This window comes from Argentina silus (genome assembly GCF_951799395.1).
Source record: "Argentina silus genome assembly, chromosome: 18".
NCBI lineage: Eukaryota > Metazoa > Chordata > Actinopteri > Argentiniformes > Argentinidae > Argentina > Argentina silus.
The window spans coordinates 17,838,703-17,851,202 of record NC_139672.1 but is presented as its reverse complement, the minus strand read 5'-3'; the positions used below and the strand labels follow the sequence as shown (position 1 = coordinate 17,851,202).

The following is a 12,500-nucleotide window of genomic DNA, read 5'->3' as shown; positions in this document are numbered from 1 at the left end:
GTGTGTGTATATATATGTGTGTCTGTGTGTGTGTGTGTGGGGGGGGGGGGGTCTAAACACAGAGACATGACCCGGGGTGATTCAGCATCGTTAGCGTAGCGCTAACCGCTAGTTGGCCCATCGCAAAGTAGGTCAATCTATTGTCCCGGCGGTCGTCATGGCAACCTATGGATGTTTCCATTCATTAGTAATGAACCACTTCACATCCACGGAGACGTACAGACTGAAACACACACACACACACATATATATATATATGTAGCTGGGGGGGTGGGGTCTAGGAGACAGTTACTGAAGAGAGATTAGAGAACAATATAGACAGGGTCTATAGGGGGAAGGGGAAGGTATCTAGTGTCTAGGGTGTAGTGTCTAGTATCTAGGGTGTAGTATCTAGGGTGTAGTGTCTAGTATCTAGGGTGTAGTGTCTAGTATCTAGGGTGTAGTATCTAGGGTGTAGTGTCTAGTATCTAGGGTGTAGTATCTAGGGTGTAGTGTCTAGTATCTAGGGTGTAGTATCTAGGGTGTAGTATCTAGTATCTAGGGTGTAGTGTCTAGTATCTAGGGTGTAGTATCTAGGGTGTAGTGTCTAGTATCTAGGGTGTAGTATCTAGTATCTAGTATCTAGGGTGTAGTGTCTAGTATCTAGGGTGTAGTATCTAGGGTGTAGTGTCTAGTATCTAGGGTGTAGTATCTAGTATCTAGTATCTAGGGTGTAGTGTCTAGTATCTAGGGTGTAGTATCTAGTATCTAGTATCTAGGGTGTAGTGTCTAGTATCTAGTATCTAGTATCTAGGGTGTAGTGTCTAGTATCTAGGGTGTAGTATCTAGTATCTAGGGTGTAGTGTCTAGTATCTAGGGTGTAGTGTCTAGTATCTAGGGTGTAGTATCTAGGGTGTAGTGTCTAGTATCTAGGGTGTAGTGTCTAGTATCTAGGGTGTAGTGTCTAGTATCTAGGGTGTAGTATCTAGTATCTAGGGTGTAGTGTCTAGTATCTAGTGTCTAGTATCTAGGGTGTAGTGTCTAGTATCTAGGGTGTAGTGTCTAGTATCTAGGGTGTAGTATCTAGGGTGTAGTGTCTAGGGTGTAGTGTCTAGTATCTAGGGTGTAGTGTCTAGTATCTAGGGTGTAGTGTCTAGTATCTAGGGTGTAGTATCTAGGGTGTAGTGTCTAGTATCTAGGGTGTAGTATCTAGTATCTAGGGTGTAGTATCTAGTATCTAGGGTGTAGTGTCTTGGGTGTAGTATCTAGGGTGTAGTAGCTAGTATCTAGGGTGTAGTGTCTAGGGTGTAGTATCTAGGATGTAGTATCTAGTATCTACGGTGTAGTGTCTAGGGTGTAGTGTCTAGGGTGTAGTGTCTAGGTCCTAGGAGGTAGGGTCTAGGGGGTAGGGACTAGGTCTAGGAGGTAGGGACTAGGAGGTAGGGTCTAGGGACTAGGAGGTAGGGACTAGGGAATAGGAGGTAGGGTCTAGGAGGTAGGGTCTCGGGGGTAAGAGGTAGAAGGTAGGGACTAGGAAGTAGGGACTAGGAGGTAGGGTCTAGGGACTAGGGTCTAGGAGGTAAAGTCTAGGAGGTAGGAGGTAGGGTCTAGGGACTAGGAGGTAGGGTCTAGGGGGTAGGGTCTAGGGACTAGGAGGTAGGGACTAGGAGGTAGGGACTAGGGACTAGGAGGTAGGGTCTAGGGGGTAGGGTCTAGGGACTAGGAGGTAGGGACTAGGAGGTAGGGTCTAGGGGGTAGGGTCTAGGGGGTAGGAGGTAGGGACTAGGAGGTAGGGTCTAGGGACTAGGAGGTAGGGTCTAGGGCCTAGGGACTAGGAGGTAGGGTCTAGGGACTAGGAGGTAGGGTCTAGGGACTAGGAGGGGTTGTTGGTTTGATACCCACCAGGAAGCACATGAAGTCGAGGGCGAGGACGGTGGGCACGCCCCCGAACGGGAGCCCCTGCAGCACCGTGCTGCGGATGCGTGCAGAGTAACAGTAGTCCTTAGACTCATTGTTGCTGCTGCAGTTGTCAGGGCCGACGCACGGCGTGCCCCCGCCAAAGATCGACATGGTTACCGCCCGGTACCAACGTCACCACCTCACTTCCTCATCCTCCCCAGGGGAGGAGCCAATCAGAGAGGAGGAGGAAGAGGAAGTCCTCCCGGGGAACCTATCAGAGACGAGGAGGAAGAGGAGGATGAGGTGGTGTCATGTCATGTATGTTTTTGACATTTTGCTGCCTATTTCTCAACCATTCCGCTCCATCTGTCAGAGTCCCTCCATCCATCACCGTGAGTGTGTTGTGTTGTCGACCTACAGGAGTTATGATTATGCTACACAACATAATAAATCACAAATATGACTCCATAGCAAAACATAGGAAGGGAAACAGATGAACTATGAAACTATATAGTTATCCAATGTTTCAGTCACAAAATCGCTCATAAGTTGTATTGTTTTCTGACAACGGGTATGTTTATTTATGATCCATAAAACTCTCAACACAAACACATGTTGGCTAATTTAAAACATTCCCCACACCATTCCACCACCTCCACCATGAGAAGGTGTCCAGGTGTTCCACCACCTCCACCATGAGAAGGTGTACAGGTGTTCCTCCACCATGAGAAGGTGTCCAGGTGTTCCTCCACCATGAGAAGGTGTACAGGTGTTCCTCCACCATGAGAAGGTGTCCAGGTGTTCCTCCACCATGAGAAGGTGTACAGGTGTTCCTCCACCATGAGAAGGTGTACAGGTGTTCCTCCACCATGAGAAGGTGTCCAGGTGTTCCTCCACCATGAGAAGGTGTCCAGGTGTTCCTGATAGTGCTGGTTCATGAGAGATGTGAGGTGCACAGTTAGATTCTGCAACTCCATTGATTCCTGCTGGGACCATCTATACTGAAATGGAGGCACTCACTGCAATGGAAGTCGCTTTGGATAAAAGCGTCAGCTAAATGGCATATATATTGATTCACACACACACACACACACACACACACACACACACAATTGCATTTAGTTTTAGCGATAAAACATTTGCACACCCTCCGTAAGCGGAGAAGCCAGAAAATTGTTCAACTCCATCATTCAAATCTAATCTCTTAAATCCCCCAAATAACTCCAGGCAGGATCGACCCCTGACCCCTGACCCCGCACTGACAGACAGGGACATCTGAAGGAGTGTTCAAGAGTAAACAGAGATACCCTGATGCCTGACCCTGATGCCTGACCCTGATGCCTGACCCTGATGCCTGACCCTGATGCCTGACCCTGATGCCTGACCCTGATGCCTGACCCTGATGCCTGACCCTGATGCCTGACCCTGATGCCTGACCCTGATGCCTGACCCTGATGCCTGACCCTGATGCCTGACCCTGATGCCTGACCCTGATGCCTGACCCTGATGCCTGACCCTGCTCTCAGAGAGAAGGGAGGAGAGAGAGAGAGAGAACAAACACTCCTCTGCAGAACCAAGCCCTATTGAGTTCTCTCCCTCAGCAGTGGGGAAGTCTGACTCATAATTTGTCCTGCCATTTCCACACACACACACACACACACACACACACACACACACACACACACACACACACACACACACACACACACACCAGGTGGGGACGGTACAGATGGTACCAGCCCACCCCTTACATACAGACAACCATACAAGAGGGTGTGTGTGGGTGTGTGTGGGTGTGGGTGTGGGTGTGGGTGTGTGTGTGTGTACAGACAGACAGTGTCTTACATATTGGTCTACCAGCACACGGAACAGGAACATGTACAGACATTCCATTTTACATTTACATTTATGACATTTACAGACGTCTTTATCCAAAGCGACTTACAACAAATCCATTTGTTTAAGTAAGTGAATCATCTGAACATCAGTCATCATAAGATAAAGTAATCAATGCTCAGACCAGGGTTAGGGGTTAGGGGTATTGGCAGTCTCAATGCTAGAAGAAGGAAGAATTACTTTTTAAAAATTATTTTATTCACAGGAGCGAAACTTGTACAGGGGGGTAGTGGGGGTGAAGAGGTCTCTAGGGTTAGGGTTAGTAAAGGGGGGTAGTGGGGATGAAGAGGTCTTTAGGGTTAGGGTTAGTACAGGGGGGTAGTGGGGATGAAGAGGTTTTTAGGGCTAGGGTTAGTACAGGGGGGTAGTGGAGGTGAAGAGGTCTCTAGGGTTAGGGTTAGTACAGGGGGGTAGTGGGGATGAAGAGGTCTTTAGGAGGGACAGTTAAGATGTAGCCTGAAGAGATGGGTTTTCAATCTACGGCGGGAGATTGGTAGTGACTCTGCAGTCATGACAGCAGTGGGAAGCTCCTCCCACCAGCAGGGCGCCAGGACAGTGAAAAGCCGTGACCGAGTAGCGCGGCTGCTGCATCCACGTAGAGGCGGCGGTGCCAGGCGGGCAGCCGAGGTGGAAGAGCGGAGTGATCGGGCAGATGGGGTTTGGGGGCTGACCATTGCTTGCAAGTAGGGAGGGGCTGTTCCCTTTGCCGCCCGGTAGGCGAGCACCAGTGGAGGGTGTGGAGGAGGGGGGTGACATGGGAGAATTTGGGGAGGTTGAACACCAGACGGACGGCAGCGTTCTGGATGAGCTGCAGAGGCCTGATGGTGGAGGTGGGGAGACCGGCCAAGAGTGTGTTGCAGTAATCAAGGCGAGAGATTACAAGTGTTTGGACCAAGAGTTGTGCTGTTTCTCTGGTGAGGAATGGACGTATCCTTCTGATGTCGTAGAGGAAGAATCTACAGGAGCGTGCTGTCGCTGTGATGTTCGCTACACAGGATAAGTGGTTGTCAAGGATCACCCCAAGGTTCTTGGCTGTATGGGAGGAGGTCACAGTAGAGTTCTCTACTGTGATGGAGAAGTCTTGGAGAGGGCAGGCTTTCCCTGGGAGGAAGAGCAACTCAGTCTTGTCAAGGTTGAGCTTGAGGTGGTGGGCTGACATCCATGCAGAAATGTCTGCAGAGACACGTGTTACCACTTGTGAGTCAGAGGGGGGGGAAAGAGAGAAAGAGTTGAGTGTCATCTGCGTAGCTGTGGTAGGAGAAACCATGTGAGGAAATTACCGAGCCAAGAGATTTGGTATAGAGAGAGAACAGTAAAGGTCCAAGGACAGAGCCCTGGGGGACCCCAGTGGTGAGGGGTCGTGGAGAGGACACGTCACCTGGTAGGAGCGACCAGTCAGGTAGGATGCAAACCAGGAGAGTGCAGAGCCAGAGATGCCCAGGTTGGAGAGAAGGATCGGGTGGTTTACTGAACAGACATGAACAAACATGTCACTCACTCTCTTTCTCTCTCACACACACACTTCTGGCTGCCTCAGACTGAACCTCCAGCTCTCTCTCTGTGGCCCTCAGGCAGGCCAGAGCTAACGAGGAGGAAGTGTGTGTGTGTGTGTGTGTGTGTGTGTCAGACAGGCTATGCCATGGATAGGTAATTGTTGTCAGTCGAGTCCCACTGTGTTGTTATGATGACATCTAATCACCAAATCAAACTGTGTATGAATTCATAAACAGTTGAGCCCTCGACAGCAGAGCAGGTAGTCTGTGTGTGTGTGTGTGTGTGTGTGTCACAGCAGCATCATCATCACTGACCTCTATTCCTACATACACACACAGCTTAGGCTACATTCCATTAGACACAGGCTACAGGCCAACTGTCATGTGTGGCCCTTAAACACACACACACACACACACACACACAAGTTCCTGTGGACTCAGGGCTCAGGGAAACCGGTTCCCTGTTGCTAAGGACAACTAGGGGGAAGTCTTGTGTGTGTGTTGTTGTGACTCGTTGCCTGCCACACACACACCCTAGCTATCAATCTGTCAACATGTCAAATCTGCTAGGCCTTCATTCTATCCTAAGGATAGGCGCGCGCACACACAAACACACACACGTAAACAACGTTAGCTGGGTTCGCGTGATTAAACAACGTCCTTCCAAACAACCACCTGTCTGTCTGTCTGTCTGTCTGTCTGACGTCTCTACATCATATTCAGAAAACAGATCACAAACATCCCGGTGCTGCCACAAGGACGACCGGGTTCACAGACAGAGGTAGACGGTCCTCCCGTGGTTGCCGGACAGGCTACGGTACCGGACATTATATTATCACACACATCGGTCGGTAAACGCGGCGCTCGGTGTAATAACATAATCAACATTGTTATTAATAACGCGTTAAATATTGACGCAGTGTGTGTGTGTGGGGGGGGGGGGCCTGGGTTGATGTGTTGACATAGGCCTGTTCATTCATCTGGTACGGGAGCTACGGGCGCCACGGGAGCCGTACCCTCCCGGTTCAAGGCGTGACAGAATCACAGGCCTAGCAGAGAAACACAATACCGCGTCTGCGCTGCGCAAACACATTCACCCGAACAAAACCACCAACCACCGCACCGTTAACAGTCGCGACAGTCGAAACTAAACACCGTAGCCAGATCGCCGGTACTGAAAAAAACGGTGTAATCCGTGGCTTCCTTTACCTGGCAATCCAATTGGATTTTCCTTTTCCGTCTCTCCACTCGCTCCGATGGCTGGAACCCAAACCAGATAAAGCCTCACAAATCCACCGCGGCGGAGAGGGCTGAACACCGTAGGACACGACACCGCGACGTCCAGTTCCTTAGAAGCCACGTTAAAATAAACATCCACAGTCGATCTATCCATCTACCGGGTTCATCGTTGATCGGTTTAAATGAGGGTTCAATGGCTTCACGGCTGGTCTGAACTGCACGGCGGCGAAAATGGACGAAGACGCTCCGGGAATATAAATACCGGCGATTGGAAGCCCGTCATATTCCCTGGTGCGTCGCCCCGGCCGGACAACAGGGGGCGACAGAGTGTCGCTCCGGCTGGATTTTCACAGCAAAAGTCTTTAATATATACAGTATCAAGGCCTATTTGTAAGGTTTTACTCGACTCCCAAGACACTAATCCCTACTCCCAAAATCTAATCAAATCAAATTAAAGTTTATTCCTCAGGTACATCGAACACAGGCAGACATGATGCTTGTGGTGACCTAACACCTCAACAACAACAAGCACTTCAGTACATCAGAATCATAAAACATAATCATTAAACAATGACATCAGGTGTGACATATGTGGCAGCGATGTGGACACCAAGGAACTTGTGTGTGTGTGTGTGTGTGTGTGTCAATGGAAAATGACAGCGTCTGGTGTGTGACAGCGTCTGGTGTGTGACCGTGTGGTTCAGACCAAACACATGTTGGTAAACAACCTTTATTCAAGTTTACTTAACAGAGACATCTGATGATACACATGAGATGACTTCTGATCCGGTATCAAAATGTTTTTATTAAGTTCATACAAATAAAAAAGTATGATCATTTATGATGAGAATCCAGAACGCAACAAATAAGAATAAACAAACAACGTTTTAAGTCGTCAACATTCTAGAGCAGAATACTAGAGAACACACCCACTTTATGATGCTTCCTTTTGTAGCCAGAGTGTTGTTGCTAGGTAACCATCCCATCAACCACTTGGCGCTGTAGGTGGTGAGGGTTCCAGGGCTGCCAGGAACAGCAGTTTCTCACATAGATTAAACCTAGTCCAGATTAAACCTAGTCCAGATTAAGACTAGTCCTAGCCTCTATAGAACATCTCTACTGAAGATGTGTTGTAGTCTAGGAATGGTCCTCTCTCCCTCCTCTCTCCCTCCCCTCCCTATCACTTCTTCTTCCTGCCTTTGCAGGGTTTGGCCAGCAGGGTGGGGTCGACCTGGTCAGGTGACAGCCCCCTGACAGAGAACAGTCGTGCTGCGCGCTCTGATAGCGTTCCCCCACACTTCAACCCCGCACGCATCAGTTCCCCCTTCAGCCAATCCAGACCCAGCATCTCCAGCTGCGCCGCTGACTCCACCCCCTCCAGGTCCACAGGCCCCGAGACCTGAAACGCACACAAGAATTGGGGGGGGGGTTGTTGTCATTAATTTGTGCGCGTGTGCAAAAGTGAATGTGTGTGTGTGTGTAAGAGCTGTACTGTAATCCAAGACTATGATATGATATCAGACACTCACAGCAGGGGTGGGGGTCTGAGTGGTGACACCGTCCGTCTCAGTTGAGGCCTCCTCTGAAGATACCGGCCTCTTCTTCTTCTTCTTCTCCTCCTCCTCCTCCTCCTCCTCCACCACCACCACCTCCTCCTCCTCCTTCTCCTTCTCCCCCTCCACCACCTCCTCCTCCCTCTCCAGGCCACTCAGGCCCACCTCCATGTCAGCCTCCCCCTGGGCAGGGCTCTTCTCTGGGGCCGCGGTGGCTGGGCTGGGGGGGGACTGGGGCTCGGCTGGCCTGCTCTGAGAGGCTGAGGCTGGGCGCTGGGACCCGGAGGCTGAGGAGGCTGAGGAGGAAGAGGAGGGAGACTCTTCTTGGCTGGAGCTCCCGTCTCTGTCCTCCTCAGAGCTGCTGGCCAGGTCCTCAGTCCTGAAACATCGTTTAGAATGAACACACACGCACGCGCACGCACGCACACGCACACACGCACGCACACACGCACGCACACACGCACGCTCACCAGAAGCATTTCTTCTTGCTGGTCTTTTGACTGCTGGCTGTCGCTCGTTTGCGAGAGGGAGCCTCGGTAACCTTGACGACACCACTGGACGAAGCCTGCATACCTGAGAGACCAGAGAATCATCATCACATCAACGACACACACACCCCTGTCAGGACCCAGTCTCTCTCTCTCACACAGGTCCAAACCAGTACCTTTCAGAACCGAGTCCTCCAGGCGCTCTGACAGGTCGTGACACTGGCGTTCGTACTCTGGGTCGGTGAAGCGGTGTTTGGGTTCTGACAGCTTCCTCTGGAGCCGGTCCTGGCGCCTCTGCTCCCGCTCAGCCTCACGGTCTGACGTCTTCTTCAACCACTCCGCCATCCTGGACGACAGAGGGATGAGGTCAGGACAACACAGAGGGATGAGGTCAGGACAACACAGAGGGATGAGGTCAGGACAACACAGAGGGATGAGGTCAGGACAACACAGAGGGATGAGGTCAGGACAACACAGAGGGATGAGATCAGGACAACACAGAGGGATGAGGTCATCTTACTCTTTCTCGTGGTTGACATCCCTTAGCCGACGCCCACTCAGGTCTCTACACGCCTCCCGATTGGTCGTCTTCTCAATCTGAGCCCCCAGAGCACGCAGCATGGAGCCGAAGCCTGACACACACACACACACCACTTTGTAACCCTGTTTTAAAAAGGTGCTGTATAAAAAGTGTATTATTAATATTCTAGTATGAGTGAGGCTGAAGATGTCTGACCTCCTTTCCCTCCGCAGAGGCGGGGCTCCAGTCGGTACACTCCCCCAGCCTGTAGCTCCTCCCCCTGCCCCGACAGGCGGCCATTGCTCCTCACGTAGAGGTCTGCCACAGGAACACCCTGTCACCACGGCAACAACATGTTTACCAACAACGCTATGGGCACTAAGCCAGAGCGCTGCCATGGTAACAACCAGAGATGTTCTATTTTAAGCCTTTGGGAACATTTTTTTGTCCCTAAACTTCCTGAGATTACTCGAGCTGGCTTTTCTTATCACCAGCTAATGTAGCTAGTTTTAAAAAGGCTACTTTGACAGATGTTTAGAAATGAGGGACATGACATCACCCCAAGGTTAAAGGTCAGTTCACTCCATACTGAGGTTCATCAACCTGGTCTTTATCCAAAGACTGTGGGAGTTTCTCAGGTTCTCAGAGGTGAACAGTTTGAGCTACTCAGCTCCATGGTCCTGGAACTTGAGGATCTCGTCACTTTGGTGGAGTTTAAACACTTGGTTGATGCAAATCTCTCAGATGTGTGTAACTGTCATTAAGACAGCTGCTTTTAGTTCTGACGTTTCTGTTTCTAGATGGAATTGATGTACTGTGTGTGTGTGTGTGTGTGTGTGTGTGTGGTCTGAAACACTGTCCCCCTGCTGCTGTAGAAACGCGTCTCTGGGAAAACAGATTTTCTCTCAACGAACCAAACCTGGATAAATAAAGGTACTTTAAACCTGACCAGCTGATCAGGGACCAGGCGGCTGGACGACGTTTCTACACGATTGTGGATTGGAACACAGACAACGACAAAACAACAAAACACAACCTATAACAACAAAACACAACCTTAGACAAACGTACTTATTGGAAGTCGCTCTGGATAAAAGAATCTCCTAAACCACCTCCATGTAACTGCGCTAACAGGCTAACAGGCTAACAGGCTAACAGCTAGCCAGCTGCGTTTGTCGGGAGAGAACCAAACTGTCACACAAATATAACTTCTCTAACAGAAATAAAAATCCGACCGTGTTCATACACACCTTTCCGTCGGCGAGGCTGTGGAGCAGGAGCAGGTCCCGGACGGTGGACCGGGCGGGGAGGCGGACGGTGGCGGACCGGAGGAACGCGTCGAACACGGTCACCTCCATCCTGCTGGCGGCGGACTGCGCAGGCGCGGCGCCGCGCCTCATATACCCGCGGCGCCGCGCCGGAAGACGACGAGGTGGCTTCTGTCGCCTCATGATGACCTTGCTGCGTTCCACTTATTGTAATTGCTCTAAATTGATCAACTGTCTTCATTTAATCCGTTTTACAGTCACGTGTTGATGTTCTGTTGTAGTACATATAAATATATCATTACGTGATACATCACGTCATTTGACACAATCACCCAGCATCCTCAGCGGCACACACTGCGCCAACAACATGGCGGCAGCGTGGAAGGTTGTGTCCGCGCTGAGACCGGGGCTGAGACCGGGGACCGGCGTGTTCCCTAAAACACCCATTTATGTCCCAAAGTCGTTGTACAGCACGGGGACCGGAGACGCGGAGGCGGAGCTGCCAGAACCGAAGACGAGCGGCGGTTTCGCTGCCGCGTTCGAGCAGCACACGGATCTGCGGCAGCGGCAGGACGCGGCGGGGCCAGCCGCCGTCAGACGCGTCTCCTCCCGGGACGACACATCATTCGCGTCGCTGCTCCGACACTCTCCTCTGGTCCAGATGGGACCGGCCAAGGACAAAATCGTTATCGGTAAAATATTCCACGTTATCAAAGACGACCTGTACATTGATTTTGGCGCTAAGTTTCACTGCGTGTGTAAGCGGCCGGAGGCGGACGGAGAGAAGTACCAGCGGGGCGGCAGGGTCCGGCTCCGCCTGGGGGACCTGGAGCTCACCTCCCGGTTCCTCGGTGCAAACACCGACACGACTCTCCTAGAGGCGGACTGTTACCTCATAGGGCTGCTGGAGGGCAAAGAGGCCACGGCCGCCAAAGAGTAGAGAGCTGGGGGAGGCTGGGGGAGGCTGGGGGAGGCGTTGACTGGAGATCTGAGATGTTAACATACTCTGTGGCCAAAACGGGCACTTTTGTTTGTCGATGTCATCATCTACACAGTTCCCTCTTGTTTATATGTTGTAACTCCAGGAGAGACGTTGAACAATAAATGTGTTGATGTGGAGTGTTTCTGTTTCATCCAGACCAGATGTCAGTCCCTCCACCCTGACCTCAGCTTGGTCCACACATTGGCCTACACCACATCAATAATATTCTCTTATCAGGGAACATATTCTCTTGAACATGTTAGATTTAGTTTTCATAAAGGAAAACATCAAAGTCGACTTTAATATCCAGTCAGTTTTTATTCAGTCATTATTCTACATGATGTCCAGAGAGACCATAACATGTGACCTCAACAGAACAGCTCCAATTTAGAAACACTTCAGAGGATTTTACACTTCATTCAGGGTTTCAGAAACATTCTGAGGAGTCTGCTACATCGTACAGGCTGGTTTCCTGGACCCATATTAAGACTAACTCTGAACTGTAGTAGGAGGTATCATCCAGGAGACCAGCCCTGGGTGTTTAATTCAACAATGAAGATACAGATGAAAACATAAACCTTGACACATTTTCTTTTGATCAGACTGACATTCCACTCTTGAAGAAAGAAGCGTGTATCAGAGACTAAGAATAACTGTAATGAACCCTTTTCTATATCTATGTTAAGCTGATGAGTAGATATAGGGTTAGGGTTAGGGTTAGTATGAGTAGATATAGGGTTAGGGTTAGTATGATGAGTAGATATGTAGATATATGAGGTATCTAGATTCTAAGGCATTGGTATCAGTCGCAGCTTGTTAGCAGGTTGCTGCAGTAGTGTTGACTATTGAAGACCTCAGTGACACAGTAATAATAATAATAATAATAATTTGTCACATCAATGTCAACACAGTGGTTGATATACAGCATGTGAAGGGCTGCTCACACCACAGAGGAAGCCCAAACAAGGCTCTGTTAACTCATTCAGGGCCCAGGGTGAAGAAAGTCGCCCAAACCATCAACATTCCAGAGTACCGAGGCCGACTTTATTCACCAGGAATACATCAACCATGATGCTTCATTTTGTAGCCAATCAAAGTGTTGCTAGGTGTTGCTAGGTAACCACCCCATAAACCACTTGGCGCTGTAGGTGGTGAGGGTTCCAGGACTTGGTTGGTGAGTTAA

General features: G+C 50.1%; 4 protein-coding genes across 13 annotated transcripts in view; 1 reads left to right on the top strand and 3 right to left on the bottom strand.

The window, feature by feature from the left end:
* Window positions 1–6,802, bottom strand: part of LOC310818996 (CSC1-like protein 2) — a 29,884-nt gene extending 23,082 nt beyond the window's left edge. For all 10 annotated transcript variants that reach the window (XR_014554741.1, XR_014554742.1, XR_014554743.1 and 7 more), the window contains exons 1-2: window positions 6,477–6,802; window positions 1,882–2,149 (exon numbers count right to left, since the gene is read on the bottom strand). Coding sequence is in view for 4 of the 10 variants with exons in the window: in XM_083690156.1 (XP_083546282.1) it covers window positions 1,882–2,049 (168 nt within the window). In the remaining 6 variants the exon portion in view is untranslated. The remainder of the gene's footprint in view (window positions 1–1,881; window positions 2,150–6,476) is intronic.
* A 489-nt stretch (window positions 6,803–7,291) lies between these two features.
* On the bottom strand, window positions 7,292–10,430 carry sde2 (SDE2 telomere maintenance homolog (S. pombe)). Its single transcript, XM_083690166.1, has 7 exons — window positions 10,318–10,430; window positions 9,284–9,401; window positions 9,068–9,179; window positions 8,724–8,893; window positions 8,530–8,632; window positions 8,036–8,438; window positions 7,292–7,905 (listed from the first exon to the last, which is right to left on the bottom strand). The coding sequence occupies exons 1-7, from the start codon at window positions 10,423–10,425 to the stop codon at window positions 7,687–7,689; spliced, it is 1,233 nt and encodes a 410-aa protein (XP_083546292.1). The 5' UTR covers window positions 10,426–10,430; the 3' UTR covers window positions 7,292–7,686.
* A 189-nt stretch (window positions 10,431–10,619) lies between these two features.
* Window positions 10,620–11,444, top strand: mrps28 (mitochondrial ribosomal protein S28). Its single transcript, XM_083690167.1, has one exon. It carries the CDS (start codon window positions 10,703–10,705, stop codon window positions 11,273–11,275), a length of 573 nt encoding a protein of 190 aa, XP_083546293.1. The 5' UTR covers window positions 10,620–10,702; the 3' UTR covers window positions 11,276–11,444.
* Window positions 11,445–11,630: 186 nt separating this feature from the next.
* LOC310818635 (calpain-1 catalytic subunit-like) overlaps window positions 11,631–12,500 on the bottom strand; it is a gene marked incomplete at its 5' end in the record, with an annotated part of 15,184 nt that continues 14,314 nt past the window's right edge. The window contains one exon of the mRNA XM_083689632.1: window positions 11,631–12,500. This exon is cut by the window's right edge and continues 353 nt beyond it.

Coding starts and splice junctions, on each gene's coding strand:
- sde2 (XM_083690166.1), bottom strand. CDS start 10,425: ATGGAGGTGACCGTGTTCGACGCGTTCCTCCGGTCCGCCACCGTCCGC. Junction 9,180..9,283: donor CCTCTGCGGAGGGAAAGGAG/GTCAGACATCTT, acceptor TGTGTGTGTCAG/GCTTCGGCTCCATGCTGCGT. Junction 7,906..8,035: donor CTCAGACCCCCACCCCTGCT/GTGAGTGTCTGA, acceptor TGTGCGTTTCAG/GTCTCGGGGCCTGTGGACCT.
- mrps28 (XM_083690167.1), top strand. CDS start 10,703: ATGGCGGCAGCGTGGAAGGTTGTGTCCGCGCTGAGACCGGGGCTGAGA.